The sequence below is a fragment of the Coptis chinensis genome, chromosome 3 (genome assembly GCF_015680905.1).
Source record: "Coptis chinensis isolate HL-2020 chromosome 3, ASM1568090v1, whole genome shotgun sequence".
Classification (NCBI taxonomy): domain Eukaryota; kingdom Viridiplantae; phylum Streptophyta; class Magnoliopsida; order Ranunculales; family Ranunculaceae; genus Coptis; species Coptis chinensis.
Window position 1 is genome coordinate 93,864,343 of NC_141458.1, and position 25,850 is coordinate 93,890,192.

Genomic DNA, 25,850 nt, shown 5'->3' on the forward strand with positions numbered 1-25,850 from the left:
GCAAAAATGAGAAGTACAAAAAAAAATGTTGGCTTATTGGAATTTTTTTTTATTAGTCTATTTTTTTCATACTATTTTTTTTTTATTATTATATTTTCACTATAGTTGTGAATGCGGTAGTGGAAGTTTGCTCAAATAATTTGGGGTGTGAGATCTTTAAAGATTTTTAGGCGAGTTTTCTCAGGGTGCAACCCCCCACAACCCCTTATATCCATCTACGTGATATGTTGGTGACGCAATTGAAGCAGCAAGGATATCAGTTCAACTTGCTCCTAGTGCAATAGAGTTCGCTTTCTTACTCGCATATTTACTCAACTCTGTTTCTAAAGACGTTCAAGATTATAATGCAGCTATTCAAGTATGAGAATGTCCACTCTCGATTCCAAACCCTTTTGTTCCCGCTAAAGATCTGTTGGAAATTCGTGATGAACGGGGATTATTTGTAGTGTCAAATATGAACTTTATAAACTTATTGAGAGGTGCAAAAAGGACAAGATAATTCTCTGGTGGAAAACTTTGAATGCTGGTGGAAAACTTTGAAGGTCAATGCTTATTTCATTGACGAGTTATCTTAAAGTGAGTATAACTGACCTTACGTCTCGATCATTTCAGTTCTTTAAATGATGATTTTGTATGTGATATTCTATCCGACGCTTTGGCTTTTGCTAAAACGTATAAGAAGTGGGATTTCTGGATGTGTTAGTTGCTGTGATAAGATATTTTCGGATGCTGATAAGCACGAGAAACATGTTATGGACAAGATTTTTTGGATCTTGTTTGTTCAGATTTTCTTCTGAACACATGTCAGTAATGCCTATAATCCAAGTGCAGTTTGCTGTGAGGTGATTTCTAAAGTAGCATGGAAACCGGTAGACACTTTAAAGATTGCTGATTTAACCCTTGAAGAGCAGCAGGAACATCTATCTTTCCTAGTTGATCATGGATCAAGTAGTAGGGGTAATACCAATGGTGGAAAAGATGACCAACCAATGGACGGTTCCAAGCGTGCAATACTCCTTGCACGAATTCATCAGCTATTAAATTCCATGCTAGCAACAGAGATTCTCACCGCATACCACGTCAAAACAGTGACCAATTACGCTGTAAAAAAATTACTGCCTCTTTTTCCTTGTTTAAAACTTTGAGAATTGGACAAAACACCCCTCTGCATCTGCCTTTTGGATACTCCTCGACTGGAAGAGATCATCAAGTTTTTACAGGAGTTGTAACACTTTTATGCGAAAATGGTATTAGAAAATAAAAACACCAAAGCTATAGCTCATTGAATACTCTGTTGGGTTGTGGAACCGTCGAGCTTTCCTCCGGTGTCCGTATGCCGCGTTCACGATTTTTCTGCTTGGAGAGGGGAGCGCGACCCGCGCCTTGGTTGGCTTTGGAGGAGGCACGACCCGCGCTCAGATTAGCCTTGGCCGAGGCGCGACCCGCGCTCATGCCTTCCGAAATTTTCATTGCCCAAAGCCCATTTTCTCACCTTTTTCTATGTGTACCTATATAAAGGAAATAGAATAGGGTTTTGAGACAACTTTGAGAGATTCATTTCTTGGGTATTGTGGGAGCTCTATTGAGCTAGGGTTTGAGTGAGGCCTTTTGTTCTTGATTCTTGTTACCTCTTGTAAACTCTCCAATCTTTACTATAAAGGAAACTCGGCTCTTGTGTGGATGTAGGTAATATTTACTGAACCACCTAAATTTTTGTGTCTCTTTACATTATTTACTTCCTTATTTATTATTTGCTTGTTATGGGTGATGATAAATTAGTGTCTTTGCTTGTTTGAGTTTGTTGTGATAACTACCAAAGTCTTGGGTGGGTGATTTCCTTGGTGTGATATCCAAGTTGAAATCATTTGGGGATAGAAAGTAGCTAGATTGAGGTGTGACTTTCTAGTGAAATCGCCCAACAAGTGGTATCAGAGCACGGTTTTGAATTATTGGAACAAGGTGTGTGAGGAAAGACTCCACCTTTAGCATTGAGAGTTAGGTGTTTGAAGAAATTCCTCTGAGAGATACTCCACCGTTGTGTTGGTTCAAGTGGAAGTCATGACAACCGAAAAGGAAAGCTACAAGATAGAGAAGTTTGACGAACAAACTTCGGCTATTAGAAGATGCAAATCGAGGACGTACTCTATCAAAAGGATTTGATGGAAATATTGATAAGTGAGAAGCCCGATGAGATTCTGCAAGACAAATGGGATTTGCAAGATAGAAAGGCATTGTCCACAATCCACAATCCGATTGAGTCTCTCGAAGTTGGTAGCCTTCAATATTAAAATCGAGAAGACGGCGAAGTCTCTCATGGAGGCATTTACTACGATGTATGAACAACCCTTGGCCGCGAGCAAAGTCTATTTGATCACCAAGCTATTTAGTATAAGAATGTCGGAGGGGACCTCCTTCAAGGATCACCTAAATGAATTCAACCAAACTAAAGACCAATTGGAGTCGGTTGAGAATACATTTAGTGATGAGGTGCTAGCTTTGACGATACTTGGGAAATTGCCTCCAAGTTGGAAGGCGACTATGGCGGCTATTAGTGGCTCTGCGGGAATGACCAAGTTGAAGTTTGAGCATGTTGTTAGTATGGTACTAACCGAGGAAATCCGGAGACAGGATTGTTTGTCATATTCGGGGTCAATTTCAGGGTCGGCATTGAGCACTGAAAGTAGGGGAAGAAAGTCAAACATGAGTCGCAGTAAGAAAAAGTGGAGGGGGAGATCGAAATCTCAAGCCCCCCAATTGCAAAGCGTTGAACACAAACCTCGAGACTTATGTGAAGTTGTATGCTACAACTGTGGTAGGCCTGGCCACTATAGTCCCAATTGCCCGGCACCAAGAAACAACAACAACATTAATAAGAACAAGAAAAAGAATCAATAAGCTAATGTTGTTGAGATGGTAGATGATGCCTTGATATGTTCGATGGAGCAAAAGAAGGAGTCTTGGGTACTTGATTCTGGCGCATCTTTCCATGCTATCTCACATCGAGAGTTCTTTGAGAACTACACCGAAGGTGACCTTGGAACGGTCTTTCTAGGCGATGACCAACCTTGTGACATTGTCGGCAAGGGTGACGTGCATGTCAAGATGAATGGTTCGTCATGGTTATTGAGGAACGTGTAACACCTGTATTTTTAAATACGTATTTTTATATTTATTAATTATTTATTTATTTATTTTCAAAATTGGCCTGATTGGACTCGGGATACGTGGGCCCGGTTTTGGGCCCGAAGATCAGGTTGGGCTTGGGTTTCGGACCCAAGTATATAAACACTTTTTCTAGAAAATAGGGTTAAAGAGAATAATAAAATATTAAAAATGGAGGCAGAGATGAAAGCCGGATTTCTAGAGGGTGGAGCCACGGACGCTCGGACTCGGAAATTCGTAGAAGTCGCTCATACAATGAGTAGCTATTTTGCTATTTCAATCAACTTATGGTTTTCTGTGGTATTGATATTGTTCATTATCCGTTGTATTGGACTTCGTGCCATTGGTTTTATTAAATTTTGTTTAATTTCGATTTGTATTAAGAGTTTAAACCGGCCAAAACTTTGGTAAAAATTGGTTTTTTGAACCGCTAAAGCCGGAAGCTTGAAACTCCCACGCACGCTAATGGCGCCGACCGTCCGCTTTGTGTGTTTTAAAATTTGTCGGCTTGAATGGGTTATTGTTGTGTTGTTTGGTTTGAACTTCAAGGACGCCAAATGGCGGTCGGATCCGGGGGACCAAACCTTGATAATCGCACTGGCCGGTTGGGCTGTTTTTGGATTGGGGTTGTCTTGGTTGGGTGAGAATGGATGAGTGGGGGTTTGAGTGAGTCTTTGGAGGTTGGTTGTTGGTGAATGGATCGAGCCGCCAAAGCTTTGAGGGAAGCTTTTAATGGCTTCTAACGTTTTCTTGTATTCTTGAACGATCGTTTTTTGTCTTGATTTTTCATTGTTTTGAACGATTTTGGTTATTGTTGTTTGGGGTTTGATGAATGGCGGTTGAGGGGTCATCGATTGGAGCTTGGAGCAAGCTTTAAATGGCAACCAAATTTGTAGATCTAGATTGGTGAAGTTTGGTTTTTTTTTTTATCTTTTGAGATTGTTGCCTCTGTTAATGTTAGTGGGTTTTTCATTTGGAGTAAAACCGCCTAGTTTAATGGGGTGGTTGTGTGGAGGTTAGTGGTGGCCGGATTTTTGGTGGTGGTGGAGGAGGAGAACTGCTGGAGGAAGGAGATGACCGGCTGGGCTTGGGCTGGCCTGGCCTCTCTTGGGCTTAGCTAGTTTAAGTGGTTGGGCCGAAATGTTTTAGTGGCTTGGCCGAAATTTCGATGGAGGAAACTCAGAAATTTCAGTTTTAGTTTTATGTGGGCCGAAATCTAATTTTAGTGGTTGGGCCAAAAAATGACTAGTTTTCTTGGGCGGTTTGATTAGTGTGTTGGGCGGTTTTGTTTTTTTCCATAATATTGTTTGGGGCCACCCATTGGACTTAGAATAGATCTAATTGGGTCTTTAAATGTTTAGACTTTCGGTTCTAAGGTTTGGGTTGGCGGTTAAGTCCAAACTATGACCTTGGTCATGACAGCCCATAAGCCAAAGTAAAGGCTATGACCCTGGACTTGTCGAACACGAAAACTACAATTTGACTTTGACCATGATATGTTGACTTTGACCAGGCCATGTTGACTTTGACTTTGACCATGACATGTTGACTTTGACCGTTGACCTTTGACCGTTGACTTTGACTGTGGAATGTTGACTTTTCTAGTTTTTCACATATTTGATTATATAAAATATTGTCGATATTATATAACTTGGTTGGTCATTATCTAATTTAGATTTGACGTGAGTAGTGTGTAAATCATATATATATTGGGCTTTGATTGTGGATTGTGGACTGTTTATTTATGCTACGTTTTATGTGTATATTATATGGACACATATAGTAATAAAATGCCGGGAAGTGGTATAATTTGGTGGTCATTATCTAAGAAAGATTTGACCTTGATGTTGTGTTTTTTTGACACGCGACGATATTGAGATATTAGGAGATATTATATTCCTAATAATGCTATAATAAAATGTATGTGATACGTTGAAGCATTGTGACATGAGATAATATCTTTGGGATATTTATATTAATGCAATATCTTGGAGAAAAACGTATATACACTCCATTATTTTATATGTGAGATGCTAATATAGTATTGGTGAATATTTGCCCGGAAGTGTGGTGTAGTGCAATAATATATTGGCACGAAAAAGAATGAAAGTGACTATGAGATATAATTGAGATGTTTCTAGATATTATGGATTAGTGCAATAAGGTAATTGACCAAGCACGTGATATAGTAGAAATGTTTATGAGTCATTAATGTATGACACCAATAAATTACGAACGAAAAATCCTAGAACCCCACTACCACCAAACTCATGTGATTGGCCCTTCCGGCGCTTCGCAATGGCCTTCGGCGCCCCTCCGGCGTTCAGTTAATCCGAATGGCCTTCGGCGGCCCTTCTAGCGTTCAAGAAAGTGAATGACCCTCCGGCGAGCGAATAGTGGCTTGATTATTCCGCTCGCAAAATAGAACGATGATGCCCATTTTATGCCGAATAGTGGCATTACTTATATAATTGCTTCCGTGTGAGGATTTACGGTGTCGCGGCATCCCGGGGTGGTTACGCACGGAGTGGTTCATTATATAAAGGGGAGGCATGTGGATGTACATATTCGGGCGTTGGGTAGCGATGTGAGGTAAGACATAGATACGACGTGATTTTAGGGACACGCAAAGAAAACCTTAATTAATATAATTATGGTAATATGTTTGTTAATGATGTATATGTAGATAGATGATTATATATGGTTTTGCAGAAGGGTGGGTCAAACTAATTACTTGGGCAAGAGACGACCCACTCTGTGATTGAGCATGAAATGAGGTACGTATATAATATGTTTGTTTGGTTATTTGTTTAGTTGAACCTAAGACGCCTCGATGGAGGAACTACATACCTTATTTATTATGTGTATAGTTTGTTGTGTGGTTAGTGGGAAGTTAAGGCGCCTCAGTGGAGGAACTACACCCTTTAATTATTATTTTTAAGGATGTTGTATTTGTCGTTGAAAGTTAAGGCCTCGGTGGAGGAACTAACTGCCTTGTGGATTGTGTTTATATTTGTATAAGTATATGTTGTTTTTAGGGCTACTCACACCAGCATTGTTTATAATGCTGACCCGATTTGCATGTTTGCTTATCGGGTGTGTTCATTAAATGAACATAGTTGATAAGTCTTGACAGTTTAGTGATGAAGAAGATTGGTTCTTTGCTTGTGGTTTAAGCGTTAGCATTCATCTCGGATAAGTTTTGTTTTCCCTCGAGGTGATATAGATTTTCGCTAAGATAAGGTTATTTGCATTTTCATTTGTAAATTGTTTTGGTAATGAAGATGACTTGTTTAAGTTAAAATTTTTATTGGTTTTAATTATCCGCATATTTTAAAAAACCTGTTTATGGGTTTTGGGAGTGGAGAGTCGTCACACCGGATATCGAAGAGTCGGGGACAAATAATGTTTTTCAATGCAGAAATTCGGGGTGACATAACGCCGCATTAATTTCGATTTGAGGAAGAATTTGATTTCGTGGGGCAATTGGCAAGTGAAAGATTTGTTACGATCTTCACCAAGAAGCACTTGGAAGGTCTCGGGCGGTTCAATGATTGTTGCAAATGGTAAGAAAGATGGTACTCTTTACATGACTACACATGGGTGTGAGTCGATTGTCGTGGGTACATGGCAAAAAGGATCCAATGTTTGGCACCGCAGACTTGGTCACATGAGTGAAAAGGAATGAAAATCCTTCACTCTTACGGTAAACTCCCAAAGTTACAAAATTTAAAATTGACTTGACGTGAGAACTGCGTATTTGGAAAGCGAAGCGGGTGAGTTTTCGAGAGAACGGGTCGACTCAAAGCTAGAAGGCTTGAGTTGATTCATACAGATGTCTGGGGGCCAGCAAATGTCTCTTCACTTGGTGGAAAGTTATATTTTATGACTTTCATTGATGACCATACTAGGAAGGTGTGGGTCTATTTCTTGAGACACAAGTCAGAAGTATTTGAAGTGTTCAAGACTTGGAAGGCCATAGTTGAGAATGAGACAAACTTGAAAGTAAAGAAGCTGAGATCCGACAACGGTGGAGAGTATGAGGATTCAGGTTTTAAGAACTACTGTGTTGATAATGGCATCAAGATGGAAACGACTTTGCTAGGGACATCTCAGCATAATGGGGTTGCAGAGCGAATGAATAGAACACCGACAGAGAGAGCTAGGTGTATGCGTACACTAGCAGGCTTGCCCAAGCCGATTCGGGCGTAGAAAGTGTTAGCAACGCCACTTACCCCGATCAATAGAGGACCATCAGTACCTTTGGACTTTAAGATTCCAGAGGAAGTGTGGAGCGGAAAGGATGTGAACCTTTCCCATTTGAAGGTATTTGGTTGTGTGTCCTATGTCCACATTAGTGCCAAGCTAGAAGCAAGCTTGATGCTAAGTCACTAAAGTGCACCTTCATTGGCTATGACAGGGATGATTTTGGGTATCGCTTTTGGGATGATCAAAATCGGAAAATCATTTGTAGTAGAGATGTTGTGTTTAATGAGAAGGTGATGTACAAGGACAAAGATGAAGTACAAACCAAGGAATCGGGTATAGAGAGCGGCACAGAGTATGTTAAGTTGGAAGACTTCGATGTAAGTTGTGGTATAGTGGGAGCCCCACAGTCAGAGGATGACAGTAGTGACTCAGAGAATAATGAGGATACTACACCACCGAGTCCATCTCCACCTCGTGCCCCAAGGAAGACATCCAGGCCACATGTACCGAGTACAAGATATCTGTCCTCCACCTATGTGAATTACTTGCTACTTACTGATGGTGGCGAGCCTCAATGCTATGATGAAGCATTGGAGGTGAGTGATACAAGCAAGTGGGAGCTTGCTATGCAAGATGAGATAAAGTCCCTAATCTCTAATGGCACGTAGGAGTTAGCCAAACTACCCATGGGCAAGAAGGCTCTACAGAACAAATGGGTGTTTAGAGTCAAAGAGGAACATGATGGTTCCCGTGAGATACAAAGCGAGGCCGAGAGTCAAGGGTTTTCAGCGAAAAGCGGCGCCGACATCACAAAGATATTCTCCCGGTGGTGAAACCGAATACTATTCGGTTAGGTGTTGAGTATTGTTGCAAATGAAGATTTGTATCTTGAAAGGTTGGATGTTAAAACCGTCTTCCTCCATGGTGACCTAATTGAGGAAATTTACATGCAAAGAACCGGAGGGTTTCATCAAGAAGGGTAAAGAGAATATGGTATGCGGGCTCGTAAAAAGCTTGTATGGTTTGAAACAAGCCCTAGGCGTGGGTACAGAAGTTTGATAACTTCATGCAAGGAAATGACTACTATAAGTGCAACGCTGACCATTGTTGCTACTTCAAGAGGTTCGACTCCAGCTACATCATCCTATTGCTATATGTTGATGATATGTTAGTAGCGAGTTCTGATATGTCAGAACTTGGGAGATTGAAAGAGAAGTTGGCAAGTGAGTTCTCTATGAAGGACTTGGGTGCAGCAAAATAGATTCTAGGGATGAGGATCATAAGAGATAGGCAGAAAGGTATTCTGGAGTTGTCTCAGACTGAGTATGTTGAGAAAGTATTGAAAAGGTTCAACATGGGTGGTGCGAAACTAGTTTGCACACCTTTGGCAGCCCACTTCAAGTTGTCTAAGGAACACTCTCCCAAGATTGTTGAGGAAAGCAACTTCATGGCTAAGGTACCATACGCCTCTGCCATTGGAAGTCTTATGTATGTCATGGTTTGCACGCGTCCGGATATAGCCCAAGCAGTGGGAGTTGTCAGTAGATTTATGTCTAATCCTGGCAAGCAACATTGGGAAGCCGTGAAGTGAATATTAAGATATCTAAGAGATACTACAGAGAAATGCCTATGTCATGGAAGGGGTGTTGTGAACCTGCAAGGGTATGTGGATGCCGATTTTGCAGGTGAGATAGATCGTAGAAGAAGCACTACTGGTTATGTCTTTACAAAGGTGCTACCGCAGCGATGAAGTTGGATTTCGCCACTGAAAGATCGTTGCTTTGTCTACCACAGAAGCAGAGTATGTGGCTGTTACAGAGGCAAACAAAGAGATGATTTGGTTACAAGAATTGATGGAAGAGCTTGGGATTAAGCAAGAGAGAAGTGTGTTACCCAATGATAGTTAAAGTGCTATACATCTTGCTAAGAATTCCGCCTTTCATTCTAGGACCAAGCACATTGGTCTCCGGTATCATTTTATCCGATCTTTGTTGGAGGATGAGGTTTTGGCACTTAAGAAGATCCAAGGGAGTGAGAATCCGGAGGATATGTTGACTAAGACCGTGCCTACTGAGAAGTTGAAGTTGTGTTCAACTTCGGTGGGTCTTCTTGCTTGAAGACCATAATGGATGAGTCGAGTGTTTCATTAGTAAATTGGATTTGGATTGAGTTGTTACAATTGAGATGTGATGTGTATGTAGAATCTCGAAGGTTCCAAGTGGGAAATTGTTGGGTTGTGGAACCGTCGAGCTTTGCTCCGGTGTTCGTATGCCGCATTCATGATTTTTCTGCTTGGAGAGGAGCGCGACCTATGCCCTGGTTGGCTGTAAAGACTCAAATTCTCGTTAAGGGTATTTTCGTAAATTACTTATCAAATCTAGGGAGAATTATGTATTTGGTCGGTCGGGTTTACATTTCAAACTTACATAACTTAATGAAACCTAACTCCGACTCATAAGCCACGTTAGGTAAGCAACTCATATGCGAAAAATTTGACAAAATGTCGGTTAGCGGCTTTTCTGCGTTCGAAGCTAGCACGATTTAACAGCTTACATGCATGAGTGGATTATCATTATAGTAGGCGGTGGGATAGGATGTAGGAAATTAAATTAAGCTTGATGAGCCGAAAAATAATTACGACGTTAAGTCAAATTAGTTAGTGGTTAGAAGTTTAATTATGATTTTAGGCCTAATTTAGATATCGTGGGCTTGGGCCTTAATTAACTTAACATGTAAAGACAAAAATAAAATAAAAATCGCCCAAAACCATCGCACTCAATTTCTACTTCTTCTCCATTTCGCCCACCTTTAAAAACCTAAGAGAGAGAAAACCCAAATTCGCCAATTTCATTGATCCAAACAAAAATTTCTCACACCCAATCCTTAGAACCACTAAAGTCAAGTGTGAGGATTCGAAATTACTTGGAATTGCGGCGTATCATAGTGAAAGGTGAGTTAATTTCGTCTCAAATAGAGATTTAAACTCAATTTCGGTGAATTGGGGGTGTATTGATATAATTAATTGAATTGGGGGTGTATTGATGTAATTAATTGAATTGGGGTTGTTGAATTTTGGCAGTAGCAGTTTGGAGAAGCTAGAGTTGAGCGAAATTGGTGGAGTAGAAAGCTAAGGAGCTATTCTTACTGACTTGGTAAGGATTTCGATATATTTAATCTATTTTAGAGAATTTAGGTTAGTTATATACTTGTTTAGGATTAGGTCGATTAATGAATGATTAGGAAGGAGCACAACCGTAATTATTGCTAGATGTAATGTGAATCAAAGAGGTGGGGAAGTTGTAAGTGGTATGATTGGCGTTGACACATGGCCCTATAGTGGCTGTAAATGACTACTGAGAACCACAATCGAGTAAGTAACTTGAAATGCTAGAAATGGCTTGTAGCCACCGCCGATGAGTTATAGGAAAAGATACCTGAAACCAAATTCGTAGCGTCGAGATTTCTTCTCGGCTTACGTTAGATAAAAATTTCTCGTTGGTTATTCTAATAACCGACGTATACATATGATGTTATAGGAGTTAATACGAGTGGATTCGGTTAAGTGGACTTGATTCGGTTAAGGGGCTTGAGGAGAACGGAGCTTGCTAAGGTAGGAACTTACATACCAATATATAACATGCTTATTTTCATGCATGATTTGATTGTTTTAAATTGAAAAAGATAGTTACTTATCAATCATGCATGTATATGTGATATTCATGTTTTGCATTGTATTCTTCCTTGATAAAAACTAAATATATGGATAGCTTTCGTGTGAAAATGAGTTTTGCGAAACCTGGGTAGCGGAGATTGTTTTCTTTGTTAAAAGAGAAAAAAAAACTGGTTTTGGGAAGGGTTGTCGTCTCTTGTCTCCGGAAGAGAGAGAGATGGATTTTGTTATGTGGGTATGGAGTACCCGATTGTTTGTAACTATGTGTGAGGTTCTGGATTGTCCCCGGGATAGAGTTTCGTTGTTATTTACGATGATTGCCGTTTGGGAATCATCGGTTGTCATTTACTATGACTAGCCCGTTTGGGAGTCATAGGTTGTATGTGATCGATTAGGGGAAATCCATGAACTCACACATACAGCACCAGCAGTTTTAAAGGAAAATCTAAATATGTAACTATAGTATTTGGAAATAATCGGTAATATGAGTATATATATATTACTATGCTTATCACGGGGGAATTTAGAAAAGGAATTGTGAATTCCTATAAAGAAGGAATTGTTGTCGCATTTTCGAAGACGGTAGTTCGTTTTAGGATTCCAACTGTGGTGTACACCTTTCGAGGTGGTGGGCCATCCTGAAAGGGATGTATCACAGGATGTAGTCCGGGAATTCCTTTTCTACTTTTCTAGATAACCATGCTTGTACGTGTCACGTTGTATGGTGCTTAGCTTGTGTGAGGTTACATGCTTACCTTGATGAGGTTTATACGCGAGGAGTAAGAGTTTAATCCACTCCTGGATGTGTGTCAGGATCCTGAGCAGTCTGCAGTCGTAGAATGGTTGACCATCGTAAGTTAGGTGGCGACCAGTATAGGGTCGTGGTTCTGAGGGCCCACCGAGCCCTAAAAGCTTTGGGGATTTTGTGTGTCTACGAACACAACAACGGCATTTCGATTCTCTGTAAAAATCGAAAAAACAATGGTGCATGGTTCACACGGGAAATCTTGAACCGAGATATGCCTGTGGATCGGGTCGAAAACCGGTCGTATTACCACCATTTCGAATAGGATCACGCCGCCACAATAGTTGTGTGATGATTATGAAAAACTCTATTTTGAATATTAAAGAAGGATGCCAATATAATTGATGTTAGCTAGTGATTTATTATATAGTCACGATATTTTGATTATTATTATAGAAAAAACCTGCATGTTTTAAATGTTTTGCTATAAGTAGCCTATTTATTGGCTATGTGCGTTTCTACTGGGCATAGTTGTTTGCTCATCCTATATTAACATTTCAGACGAGCCAGTTGCAGAGGAGACTTTCCCTACCACCGATGATGATGGGTATGGGGATTTGGGTGATTTCCCCCATGCTTGACGAGGGACAGAGTCAAGTTCATATTTTGGGTTGTATAGAGATAGTCTAGTTCATTTTTAGTTGTATATAGAGAGCTCCGCTCATTTTGATGTATACTCGATGTAATTGAGTAACCGATACTCTTAAACATTTTGTGGATATATGTATATACATCACTGTTGTGTATAACGTAGATTTGTATATATATATGGTTGTTGGAAGAATGAATGTTGGGATTTCCAGGTTATGACAGGTTGTAGTATACGAAACGTCGATTAAACAAAGAAAACTCTGCCGAAATTTCAGTAGAATCGTTATAGTGACTGCCTCGAGATTCAACTCTATGTTCTCGAGATGTGTGTTAGGTCTCGGGGCGTTACATTGGCTTTGGAGGAGGCGACCAAGACCGGTTATTGGAGGCGGCGACCCACACTCGATTTAGCTTGGTCGAGGCCGACCTGCACTCATGCCTTCCAAAATTTTCACTAATTTTCAAAATTTCGGCCCAAAGCCCATTTTCTCACCTTTTTCTATGTGTACCTATATAAAGGAAATAAAATAGGGTTTTGAGACAACTTTGGGAGATTCATTTCTTGGATATTGTGGGAGCTCTATTGAGCTAGGGTTTGAGTGAGGCCTCTTGTTCTTAATTTTTGTTACCTCTTGTAAACTCTCCAATCTTTACTATAAAGGAAACTCAGCTCTTGTCTGGATATAGGTAACATTTATCGAACCACCTAAATTTTTGTGTCTCTTTGCATTATTTACTTTTTTATTTATTATTTGTTTGTTATGGGTGATGATAAATTAGTGGTTTTGCTTGTTTGAGTTTGTTGTGATAACTACCAAAGTCTTGGGTGAGTGATTTCTTTGGTGTGATTCCAAGTTGAAATCATTTGGGATAGAAAGTAACTAGATTGAAATGTGACTTTCTAGTGAAATCGCCCAACATACTTAACATTGAGATCTCTGTGACTGAACTTAAAGAGAGGCTTCTTTTTGATGGCGACTCAAATAGTGTCTTACTGGGAGGAGAGTCGGTAGTAGGTAAAGAAGATGCTTCAAAATGTGTGTCTCTTGGTACTCATCATAAAAAGGCGAGGGAATTCGAGAGCAATGCTCTATTGAACTGGATACTGTCAGGTCCTTCGAGTAAGGAACAACTACAAGCATGGAAAGTTGTGAGAAAAGAAAGAAAAGATCAGGGAGAAAAACTTGTTCAGACTGTTCAGAGTAATATTCATAGGTTACAGGGTATGTTGGAAGAAAAATGTGAACACTTGAGCTATATAAAAAGTTTGCTGAATATAAGGGAGCTCTGTCATGATAACTGGAATCTCAGAGACAAACATGTCCGTGAAAGTCTTGGAACACTCCTTGAGAAGCGACAAGACGTTATTCAATTGATGAAGTCCACTAGGGCTACTAGGTCTGAATTGAAGGCTATCAAAGATGTTATTGAAGAAGCAGAATCAGTTGATTTCAAGGACGAGCAAACATTGACAGAAGTCGCTACTGCTTACTTTTATGATCTAAGAAAAAGGAGTGATGATGGTACTACAGAGATGCTGAAAACCCTCAATGAGGCGGATGCTAGGGTCATACAAGCAATTGAAAGGCTGCTATGTAAATGTACAAAGATAGCTGGAGATCAGGTTGGGTCTGTTGGTGCTTTGATTTGTAAGACAATAACTATTAAAAATTCCATACCATTTTGTTTTAACCAACCTTTTTAATTGTACTGCAGATCTTGAAAAATGACACATGGATCATTACGACCATAGAGGAAACAATGAAAATGGAACATAGAATTAACCTCTTTGCTGCTGGTGATTTCCTCCCAGTTATGGTGGTTCTTCTGAGGTCATATGTTCAGGTGATACACTGATCTAGCCTGAATGCTGCTTTTGATACTTTTTAAATTTCGCATGTCTTATTCTTGGTTCCTTCATGTATCCAGGCATAGCTTGGGGAATGTGCGGACAGCAATTGCTACAAAGCTATCGAAGGCTGTAAAGGGCGCAGTAAACAGTAAGCTAAGGATTTTATAGGTTCTTTTGTGGACTAGAATGTTTTGATGTGCTTGTAACCTGTCAATAATCAAGTTTTTACACTGAAACTATGAATGAACGAATAGTAATTCAAGGTTATTCCCCATTTTGAAATTTATATACTAAAAGTTTTGGATGATATAGTTTTGCTGCTATCTATACAATCTTGTTAATTGTTAGTGATTTACCGCAACTAATTCAATTTCTTGCTTTCTATTCTATAATTATCGTTATTAGTTGTACTTGTAGGGATTCTCACTCCATAATCTCACTAAAGAAACAGAAGTACATTAAACCATACCGTGTTTGTTTTTTAAACGTTCAAAAAGTTTACCGTGTTTGTTTTTAAAAACGTTCAAACGATGGTGGCCCTCCATCTTTTATACGATGTTTAGGGGCTGGAAGGAAAACACATCCAATCGGGGTATTGGTATTTCTAGTTAACCCTATAAAATATTATAAAATCTGATAACGATGGTGGCCAAATTCCATCAAATTTTATACGATGTTTAGGGGCTGGAAATAATTTTCGGAAAACGTCTCTTTCTATCCAATCGGGGTCATTGGTATTTAAAATCTATTTTTTTTTTTTACTTTCGTTGGATCAATTAGAAGTGTAAAATCCTAATTCACTCACCCCCATTGGAGATGCCCTTATGCGCCGCATCCTCCTCTTTAATCCATAATATTTAATCTAAACTTACATTTCCAATGACCATTCCACGTATCCAGGGGACCCCATGGCAACTTTACTAAATCCTTCCAGAACTCCTCTACATTCTTTTGCTTCCACAGGTCATCATTTGATGACAGATCTCTAAGCTCAGAAGAAACACAGCTAACCTTGGCAATGCTAGCACCTGGAAGAAATTTTAATATTCTCAGTTGGAGATCGGTTGGAAGGCGCATGAAGCATGGAGGAAGAATCAGTCCAGTTTTCTCACACAGATCTATTAAAACCAGGCAACGCAAGTTTATCCTTTACCAACCTCCAAAATTTAAAAACTTGACTTTCATGTAAACGATTTATAAGAACCAATCTTCCTCGATTTACACACAAAATTTAATGATGGAACAAAACGTAATTTATCCAAACACAACCTGAATGCAGGGTTTTGCTTAAAGACCCATACACAATCACGAATTTTCCCAAGGCTTGAAACTTGAATTCGACTGTTTCCAACACTTCACCACCAACGCCTACAAGATCGGGAACGGTATATCGCACGTATCCTAGTCTCGACGTCCATCCTTCTGGAAGACGAAACCCATCTATCTTCTTCTGTGGTAAAGGATCAACACAAACGAACCCGAACTCCAAAAGAACTGCATGAACAGAAACCATGAAAATAGTGTCAGTTTCGCTGGCATTATGGCCATTGTCATTACGTCCAACTTCTTTATAAACCTTCTTAATAAAAGTAGCTATTTCAGTCTTCTCCCTTTTCTTCGACTCCATCTTTCCTAAGAATATAAAACAGAAGACGTACGGTGTATAACTTAGATATTAATCACACACTCATGTATATATATGTTAAGTTGTTTTTCTGGTCTGAAAGTGACTCGGAATCTGATTCATTAATGGAGAAAGAAATTGAGTCGGGTCTAGCTATTATTTCCACGCTTATATATTTGTTCAATCAGATATATATCTCCCTTCGTGGAGAGTTTTCTCTCCATCCAAATCTCCGTCGTAAAGAGTCATGTTAGCACGCAACTTAACTTCTTTCTCAAATCATCTAATCAGATTTCAGACTGGAAAGTAACAAACTGCCCCTAATTCCCCGCTTTACTCAAAAACACACAAGAAGTAATTTATGTGTATGTGTTTTTAGTGTCCAGTGGTGTATATATTATTAGTTGCTTAATTATGTAAATAGTAAATACTATGATCTTTACCAAAAAAAAAATACTATGATACAAAATAATACTACACATCCTAAACTAAAAATGTTGATCGGGCGCAATGCTTATTCCATCATGTCATACACAAACTGCGTGCACATGGTACAGGTAAGAACAACTCCATCTCTCACAAAATCAACTTCTCATGAGGGAATGGATGATTCAGTTAGTTCAATCGTCTATTCAAAGCATGCTAAACTTGTGGTTGCCCTGCTTCTATGATGAATGGATTAGACCTAGCTTTAGTCTAGCTGAAGCTTTCACCAAATCTTCCTAGTAAAATTATTCAAACTGGTTATAAATTGATGGTTGTTCTTTATCAGAGATCTTCATTTACATGATCTAGCTAGAGAATTAATCAAGTAAAAAAATATGTCGGGATTCTGTTATTATGTTATTGGTATAAAGTGTTGTACAAGTATAACAGATATTATATAGCAAAATATGGAGAACTAGAGTTCGGTACATCTGCCACATAAATTAGACAGATTCAGCATCTTGAAAGTGTATCAATAATTGTTTCAACAATCACTAAATAAAGATTTAGAACAAGATTGCTCTACACGTTCTAAAGCATGTTTCATAACCCTGCTTAGGTAAATAATCAGGATGTCTATCTTTCCATCTAGCAATACACCTATCATAGCAACATTTGTGCCAGGACTTAATTTGGAGACAATTGACTGAATTGAGATCGTGGTGAACTGGAGGTCCACTGCACAATAGAGGGCCACAGGTTCCTAGACATTGTGGTGAACTATGGGCTCAGAAGCTGGATCGGAGTTGATGGCTAGGTTAGAGCATCTCTAGGTGGTAGTATCACCTTTCAAATTCTTCAAATTTGCTTCTAAAACTCGGAATTTTGCGGAAATCCAACTCTAGGTGGAAGCAAATTCGGTCGCATCACCTGCCTAGCAGCATCTTTTTTCGTAAATTTGGGATTTCGGATGCAGAGCGACCGTGGAAATGTCGCCCCAAATTTTTCCCAATTTTTTTTTTGACTTTGACCAGCACACCGCGCCAGTGGTACTGTCGCGTGCCACTCCTAATGTCGCGTGGGGTTTTTTTTTGACCTTTTCAATTTGGGCGTTACATTGGAAATATCGCGTGGATTTTTTTTTTTTTTTTTTTTCTTTTTTTCAATCTCGGCGACAGTAGTACTGGCACGCGCGACATTACCAATGGTGCATGTGGTAGACCCCTACAATAAAATTTGCAGTCGATATTTGCGACCACCTAGAGTTGGTTAAAATTTGCATCCAATTTCTCCAAATTTCACCTTCAAATTTGACGAAAATACTACCACCACCTAGAGATGCTCTTAGTCTTGAGGTTGCAGAGCAAGTTATAAGTTCTGCACTTCATCTTATTGTGAGGTTCCTGCACTCCATTCCCTATCCATCTGTGCCCTATGAGTCTGCATGTGAATTTATGACATTCTTATGGGACGGCTAAGTATTCAAAATAATTTGTATTAGAGAAAATCCATATACCAAACAGGACTCATGAGAAAGATACTTAGAAGTAAATAAAAAAAATAGTTCTTAAATGGTATTACAATCAGGATCACCTTACAAATTGTCTGAATTACCAGCTAAGTAAAGCTGCAACGTGAACAAGTAAAGGCAGCAAGTTTTCTAGTTGCAAAACTCACAATTAGTGACAGTATACACTATTTATCTATTACAGACCTGGAAGACAACATGTCACACATCCACAGAAGTATAATTTACCAATAATTACATAACCATTTTTTCTCTTAGGCTCTTAGCTATCTGAAACTCAAAAATACAAGCCATATATCGCTACAAATGGTAGTTAACAAAAAATAAAACACGAACTTTCTAGTTGCTATTTAAAACTATGCTCTCTGAAACTAATGGGGGCACGCAGAAAGCAACAAAAACAAATTTCTGCTTCTTCGTATCATTGTAAGAAACTGATAAACTTTTGTTGTCCCCCAGATAAAGAATAAATGGTATGACGAGGCTAAACACGGACAGAATCAGCACTCATCTTGTTGTGTTTCTACGGAGAAAACAACAGATGCTGAGGCAGAAGACCCGTGGAAAGAAAACTGCACATATAACAAAAGTAAAATGGTTCAAGGGCAAACACTTTAAGATGAGCTCAGACAAAAACTATATACAATCAACTGTATGAATCAACACAGGAAAGTACCATACGAACAAGAATAGGAGAAAAGAAGACATGCAATTAAACGTTCTAGACATATTACACAGACACAGCATGAACACAATTCGGTTTAAAAATGGTGTTCCCGACACTGACAAGTATTCCATTTTGAAGTGTATATACGTAACGGGCATTCTCGTCATAAATAGTATCAGATTACCAGCTTGAAATGCATAACATAACATCAGCATAAAAACGAAAGATGCCCAAAGAGCGTTAACAACTAGTTCTAGCATAGGGGATATAGAAGCCAACAATTTCTCAAAAGTAAACCTAGATGTTTATGTATAGGCAGCTAGAGGACGTATAAAGAAAACCTAAATCCAACTGAGATGGATTTCTAGAAACTTAGAAAGTATTATTTCACATTATTTATTCAGTTAAATTCATTCGTTTCGTTCTTTCTTTCTTTCTTTCTTTCTTTCTTTCTCTTTCTTTCTTTTTTCTTTCTTTTTTTTTCCTGGCACCACTGTAAAGCTACATTAGAGTTGAAGATACAAGAAAAAGTGTCTAATTAATTGTGTAAATAACAACTACTTCCTCTCTAAGAATTATGTTTTTTTTCTGAGAACTGAAAGCTCGAGCAAAGTTCACTAGTTACTCGGCACTTGAAAGTTAACATCCAATATTCCTGACCTACATCTACTTACATATTTAGTTCTAAGTACATTTCTAAACAAAATCATCTGAGATTTTATGACCAACTGATCAGATGTCAAGTCTGCACTTTTTCTTCATCTGCTTAAAAATCCAGAAGTCTCAACAAGTTGAAGATAGTTTTATTTTCCCAAAGCGTTTGAAGACTCAAATGTGTTACCTTCTGTTACCTGCACAGTGCACCCGTATTTCACATTTACTACATACCTCTTCAAAGGGTAGTTCCTAGTTAGTATTATTACCCAAATCCCGTTTGAAATGTTGTAACATTCAACCCCAGAAATCTGTTTAAATCAGTTAGAACCTCCTCCAGAAGTCATTCGCTGGTACCTTTTCACAGTTTTTTTTCTTCAATATCTCAAATATTTTCGTTATCATTTAATCCCTTTTACTTATTTAGTTATCACACACATTTGGGTGTCTAACCTTACAAGAAAATGTTTTCTTCTGTCCACCATCCAGAAGTCTTTTTGAAAAAGACAGACTTAAAGGGAAAAGATACATAAAGGCTGAGATTCAAAAGGTGGATTTCTCCTTGATGTGCCAGACAAAACAACAAGCAATGAAACCAAAAACGGATAAAGCAGCTAAACTATAAGACAAGTAAGCCTCCCCAGACCATACAAGGGCTCGCCGAAGGCTCCTACTTTATCGAATAAGGTGTAACTACTTACTGAAGGTGGAGATTCATTTTCCCACTCTACAGCATAGTAAGAGTACGTAACATGAGTATGGATGACAAAGGCAAAAGAGAAAAAGTGCAAAATGTGATAAAAAAAAAGCAATATGCATCTGACGAAGACAAAGATATTTGTGCTGCTTTTGTTGATTATTCGATATCTAAGTTTCACAATCCAATAACCATTTATCTACAAATTGGTTCTTGACAATTGTTTCCGAAAGGCTTTGCTGAGGAATACCAATCAACAGATCAAATTATAAATGTATGTGTATAACATATTTTACTGTTTCAATGTTATAAATATGTGCAGTGTAAAGCATGCTCCACATGCCAACCGCACTCCAACATGTTGCTAAATTTGTTTGCAGTAGTAAAAGTAGCGGCAAGTGTCCTACGCATAGGCAACTGCTATAGTCTCTTTGTGTGTGTACGGGAGTAGGTGTGAGTGCATGGATATGAACTTAGACAAAATGTAGAGGGATGGCCAAGAAGAAGTGATCTGGAGTACAGAAGGCAAAACACCAAAGGCAAGGACAAAGAGTTAAAGGGAAACAGTGAAATCTTAGTTGGAAAATGAGTGTCTGAAGGAGCTATTTTGCCTATTTATACCTTCCCAAAGGCTCACATATAGTACACATGATAACAGAGCATCTGCTTTAGAGATAGCTGGCAAGGTCACAAAACCGCTCTTGATCGCGTGGGTCACTATCTAAATATTCCCTTCAATGAAGATTCTTTCCTGACGCCGCGTGTTGCCGTGACAGGGCATGTGTGCATGATCGCGGGTTCTAGAGCTATACAGGCGTTCATGGCCCTCCAAACAACAAAACACTTCATACTTTTTCACCCTTCATTCCATCCAACTAGAATGCCAGATGGCTAGCCCCTACTCGGCAGCGTGGCAGGATATGTTTTTAATATCTACAGTGTGTGTGCAATTGATAACCAGTTATTAGCATGATACAAGAACAGGACAGTAATCCTCCTACTGAATATGAACCTCATGACTCTATTCACAAAAGTCATCATACCAACTACCCCGTTCAGTTCTGAAAGCTACACTGTTCTTCATCGTAACTGAATACTTTATACTTCTTCACTCCACCATTTCGTCCAGCTATATCTTGGATATTATCTACAGTGTGTGTCCTCAACATTTGATAACCAGTTATTAGCACAATAGAAGAAGAGTTAATACTAACCTTCCTACTGAATATGAACCTGAAGACTCCTATCCAGAAAGTCCATCACCATACAAGGTACTCAATTCAGTTCTGAAAAGTGAAAACTGCCATGTACGACATGGCAATGAAATCCCGGATTAGATGTGTTTTGTATATTATTTTTCAGATTCATAAAATCGCTAAAATAAAAATCCATGAGGGGTTCCTCCTCAACCGAATATCTTCCCATATATGAATCTTATATCTTTGACAACTATGAATCTGTATCATTATTTTTGGAGAATGACATGACAATGACGTGAGCACTATCAATCTGTCAATTTGATCTCCACCTAATCTGTTCAGAGCTGCCACTTCCTAGTTCCCACTCCAAAAATATTAACAGATCCTTTGGCACACCAAAACAACTGTGTACAAGCAGTGTTTGTACTGACAATTCAGAAGTGAAGCAAGTATATCAAATCATAAGACATGTATTCCATAGGAAACCACATGTATTGCATAGGAACTGCGGAAGACAAAAGCAGGTAATTATAGTGAAACTTCTCTAAGAAGAGATTGATTTTTCACATTCTAAAAGCGTTTAGTTTGAGCTCCTTGAGTGTATACTAAGGCACCAAGAGCACAAATATTTGTAGTTAAATCATGAAAGAGTAAAGGAATTACCTGTCGGACTTCTTACGGGTGCTGTTTTTGGACAACAAGGAGTGAAATGCATTTACGACTGCTTAAATAGCAAAGGTTCAAACATCCACCAAGAAAATTTGTTCACAAGCGCTCTAAGACATGATGCAATTCTGGAACACGGCGCCGGAACAAAGGTTCCAGGCGGAAAGATGGTACCCCTCTCTTCCACCTTTTCGCATCATACATCTCATTCCATGCCTGTACTATTTCATCGATTTTGAACCCCAACCCTGTAAAAAGTAGAAGACGTTCAGCATTTAACTCCACTTTTATGTGATAGAAGAAATCTATTCTAATTAACAAAAGTTGTGTGTAGAATATGATATGCTACCTTCAACCGCAGTTTGATTGGCACAGTGATTCTTTATCATAACAGCTATGTCTGTGGGAGAAGCTCCAGCAAGTTCAAATTTTTCAACTGCAACCTCAAGACATTCTTCCCAACTTGGTAGCCCTAACTTGAATTCAACAACAGAACGCTCATAAAGAATAGTACCCCATAGTAGGTTGACCTGAGATCTCATGTTTGCAGCTTGCTCTGCAGCTTCCTCTGCCGTTATATCTTTAGATAGACCATCCAACCCCATCTTTTGCATCTGGTTACTAAGATTATCTGGTGTATTGAGTCCATTTAAACGCTGTTCTTCCATCTCCTCCCACATTTGCATGCCCTTTTCCATATTATCCTCGGCATTGTTAAAAAGCTGAAGAACTTCAGTGGAAGGAAATGTCTCCAAATCAAACTTGTTCGCAATTGCATAATACCATGAAAGCCTTGCTTGCTCAAACTGTTGTTGCCCCAAAGCAAGAAAAGCTTCATAGAAGTCAGGTTTCGTTTTCAGAGCTTCTTCATATCTCATTCCAGCTTTCATAAATTCTTTCTGAGCCAGCTCATAAGCACATTTAATTTGTGCAAGTACGATTTCTCTTGAAGCATCTTCTGTGAAGAAGACCTTCTTCCTCGCCTTGGACATGTGAACATTTCCCCAGTTAAACAAGGCTAGAGCTGCCATTTCTTGGAACTTTTCCGCTGCAATCTCAAAAAGATTTTGTGCTTCTTCACAGGTTACCGTGTCCTCCATAGCTTCCGAGTAGAGTTTCATCCCAAGGTCGTGAAGGTCCAAGTACGCATCAGAATTGAAGCCAACATGATTCTTGAAGACCCGAGCAAATTGGATAATCCAATCATCAATACAAAATGATCCTTTTTCTGCGCTCTTGCCCTTTCCTACATTACCATTCTCAAGGATGTTATTTCCATTCATCTCACGCATCTTCCCCCTGCCTTCCTTCTGTACTCCCTCAGCTAATGGTTGGCCAGGATTAGCATCTACAATGTATAACTTGAGAGAACCCTGTGGTTCAATAGACGATTCAGCCCATCTCAGCTCTTCAGTGGATGCTATTGTTATGAAGTCACCTTCTTTATCTTTGTATTTTATAAGAAAAGCCTTTAAGCTCGAATATCTATTTTGAACTGTCTCAACCAGCTGTTCAACCCTACAATGGACTGGTAGCTGAGCCCATCTTATATCCTCCCCAAACACCAATTTCACAGACGTTGTGGCTTCTTCTTCCTTGACTCCATTGAGATTATCTTCAACCTTAGTAAGATTCTCTTCTATAACCAACTTACCCTTGTTCTCCTCCACAACCACCTTATCCTCAACTTTCCTATCCTCGACAACTTTGCTGCTCCTCTTCCTTCTCGTCTTCTCTTTTATTGGTTTGCTCGGGTGCGTCACACAAGGAATTTCGGTGTACTCTGCAGCCAGAGTGAATCCATTATCGTCAATATTAATACCCTTCTTCTCAAGTGCATTTTTAACCCTTTCTTTAATCTCTAGTGCAGTGAGATTATTCGGCTCTAAGCTGAGGACCGAATCAACATCTCTAAAGGCCAGATCCAACCTATTCAAAGCTTCATAACATTTAGCCCTCTTCAAGAGAGCTTTACTGTAATTCGGTTGGACTTCCAAAGCCATATTACATTCATTTATCGCCATAGGATACTCACCAAGACCCATCTGCATATAGCAAGCAGCCATATTACTCCGCAAATACGCGACATCTACGTGGCTTCTCGGAAGCAACTTAATAGCTTTCTCATACTTTAACATGGCACCTTCATGATCTCTCTTCTGAAAGAACTTGTTTCCTTCTTCCTTCAACTCTTGGGCCATTTTAATAAACATTGCAGTATCCTCATCGAATGATTTCGGACTCATACTTTTCGAACTCCCATCATTCGACTTGTCTGATAAAGTTCTCTTCTTATTCCCACTTGGCTTTCCCATTGCAAATCCTAAATCCTCCAAATCCAAAATTCAATACAAAATCACTTAAAACAATAGCCCAAAGAAAATCGGTCTCTTGTCTTCTGAGACTGAGCTTCTTTATCTTCTAATCAAATCAAAAACATGTATCCACAACAACCATGCAACCTCCACTCTCTCCAATTCAACAAAATTACACCAATTTTTTTTGTTTTTTTTCTACAACTACAAACAAATTGAAATGCAAACAAACAAACCCAATTACAACAAACAAGCTCCAAAATTTCAAGTAGATAAACAAAATCTCATTTCCCAATCAAAACATGCAAACTTTTTTACACAAACATAAACAAATGAACCTTAAAAACCTATCTTGAAGAATTTGTTTTTGCAATTCCAGCTGCAAAGATAGAAACTTTATGAATTTGTGAACCAAAACCAACTATTTTTTATGCTTTTTGGGAATTTTTGGTAAGGTTCTTTTTTTTCCCCTCGTCTCTCTGTTGTGCTTGACGTGAACAATACAAAAGCTGGCAAACAAAAATTACAAATGTTTTTTTTTTGCTATTACATATATTCGGTGGGACCCGCAGTTCCTTAAGTTCCAAGTTTTTGGGGGACGTTTGATAAGATGAGTTTATGATCCTGTGTGCCTCTTGTTTTTTTTTCAAGGAGGATAGGTGGGTTTGTTCTTGGTTTCTTATTGGCTGGATATAGTCATATTTTTTCACTTTTGTGGTAATTGATAACAATAAGGAAATGACAAGTGGGGAGTTGGTATGTTTGTCCTAGAGCCATATTCTACCGGATAGATACTCTTTGAACATAATCGAACAAGGTGCTTTTGTCTTCAGGAAACCGTATTGTATTCCCAACTATTTATATCTATATAATAAAAAAAAGATAAACTTTGGATCTACATATGAAGTGATAAGTGGGTTGTTTAATAGTGTGAAACAAAAGTGTTGCATCATTTTTAAAGTCAACAAATGAGGCAGAATTTTTAGTGGACTCGGTTGGGTTTTTTTGTCGGGCTTCGATTGGAGTTTTTTTAGTTGGACTTTAGTTGGAATTCTTTAGTATTATGGGGCGCGCCACGATATCTGTGGACTGAGTGTGGATTCGTCGAGAATTGAAGGCATATTTGTATTTGTAGTAATCTGGGGCGTCGGCGCCGTGGGTCTGTGGTGCGATATCCGTGTCGTCGGGGCGGCGGATCTTGGCGTCGAGACACCGAAGGCACACGTATCTATAGTACGGGGCGGATCGCTGCGTCGGCCGAATCTTGCGATATGTGTGGCATCTGGGGAGGAGGGCAGATCGCGCGATTGGGGCACCGGCGCCGCATATCCGGTGGCCGTCACGGGGAGATCGTCGGGGCTCAAGATCGCCATATATATCGTGCCATACGGCACGAGCAAATACTAGTTTTAAACACGGTCACAACAAATTATTCAAATCCTAAACTTATAACCTCATTGCATATATATACTCAACAAATTAAGAATTGTGGACCATTCGTTTTCACGATATTCTTGATACAGCAAGTTTATATAGTTTTTATTTTTATTTTTCGTGATAATGTTTAAAATAGATAGGAGATCATATCTATAGAAAAATTAGGTTAATATAAAACTTATAAACGGTCTACGATTTTGAGTTTGTTTAAGTGTTTTTTAACATATGTCTCTATAACCCTTACTCAAACTTAGTTAACCCCTATAAACAACACATTCGAATGTTAACATTGTTATTTTTTGATGACCTGGGCATAATGGACGAAATTACGTCTCTCGCTAAAACTTT

General features: G+C 39.0%; 3 protein-coding genes and 1 long non-coding RNA gene across 5 annotated transcripts; 2 read left to right on the forward strand and 2 right to left on the reverse strand.

The window, feature by feature from the left end:
* The first annotated feature begins 9,232 nt into the window (after positions 1 to 9,232).
* Positions 9,233 to 11,897, forward strand: LOC147511750 (uncharacterized). Its single transcript, XR_015217063.1, has 3 exons — positions 9,233 to 10,321; positions 10,451 to 10,523; positions 10,908 to 11,897. It is a non-coding gene; the product is annotated as an uncharacterized LOC147511750 (long non-coding RNA).
* A 1,082-nt stretch (positions 11,898 to 12,979) lies between these two features.
* Positions 12,980 to 14,594, forward strand: LOC147511751 (uncharacterized). The gene is made up of 3 exons (XM_086599419.1): positions 12,980 to 14,061; positions 14,154 to 14,282; positions 14,367 to 14,594. The coding sequence occupies exons 1-3, from the start codon at positions 13,663 to 13,665 to the stop codon at positions 14,370 to 14,372; spliced, it is 534 nt and encodes a 177-aa protein (XP_086455545.1). The 5' UTR covers positions 12,980 to 13,662; the 3' UTR covers positions 14,373 to 14,594.
* Positions 14,595 to 15,132: 538 nt separating this feature from the next.
* Positions 15,133 to 15,916, reverse strand: LOC147511752 (F-box protein At1g70360-like). The gene is made up of 2 exons (XM_086598552.1): positions 15,559 to 15,916; positions 15,133 to 15,407 (listed from the first exon to the last, which is right to left on the reverse strand). Exons 1-2 carry the CDS (start codon positions 15,914 to 15,916, stop codon positions 15,133 to 15,135), a joined length of 633 nt encoding a protein of 210 aa, XP_086454678.1.
* Positions 15,917 to 17,887: 1,971 nt separating this feature from the next.
* On the reverse strand, positions 17,888 to 24,582 carry PHOX1 (Octicosapeptide/Phox/Bem1p (PB1) domain-containing protein / tetratricopeptide repeat (TPR)-containing protein). 2 transcript variants are annotated; one of them, XM_086603417.1, is made up of 4 exons: positions 22,100 to 24,582; positions 21,748 to 21,998; positions 21,100 to 21,185; positions 17,888 to 18,439 (listed from the first exon to the last, which is right to left on the reverse strand). In XM_086603417.1, the coding sequence occupies exons 1-2, from the start codon at positions 24,063 to 24,065 to the stop codon at positions 21,850 to 21,852; spliced, it is 2,115 nt and encodes a 704-aa protein (XP_086459543.1). In that variant the 5' UTR covers positions 24,066 to 24,582; the 3' UTR covers positions 17,888 to 18,439; positions 21,100 to 21,185; positions 21,748 to 21,849. The 2 variants fall into 2 exon arrangements, with proteins under 2 accessions (XP_086459543.1, XP_086459544.1); XM_086603418.1 differs by lacking the exon at positions 21,100 to 21,185 and having other exon boundaries at positions 22,100 to 24,558.
* Between the last annotated feature and the right edge of the window lie 1,268 nt (positions 24,583 to 25,850).

Coding starts and splice junctions, on each gene's coding strand:
- PHOX1 (XM_086603417.1), bottom strand. CDS start 24,065: ATGGGAAAGCCAAGTGGGAATAAGAAGAGAACTTTATCAGACAAGTCG. Junction 21,999..22,099: donor CAATCAAACTGCGGTTGAAG/GTAGCATATCAT, acceptor TACTTTTTACAG/GGTTGGGGTTCAAAATCGAT.
- LOC147511752 (XM_086598552.1), bottom strand. CDS start 15,916: ATGGAGTCGAAGAAAAGGGAGAAGACTGAAATAGCTACTTTTATTAAG. Junction 15,408..15,558: donor AAGCAAAACCCTGCATTCAG/GTTGTGTTTGGA, acceptor TGGTTTTAATAG/ATCTGTGTGAGAAAACTGGA.
- LOC147511751 (XM_086599419.1), top strand. CDS start 13,663: ATGTTGGAAGAAAAATGTGAACACTTGAGCTATATAAAAAGTTTGCTG. Junction 14,062..14,153: donor CAAAGATAGCTGGAGATCAG/GTTGGGTCTGTT, acceptor ATTGTACTGCAG/ATCTTGAAAAATGACACATG.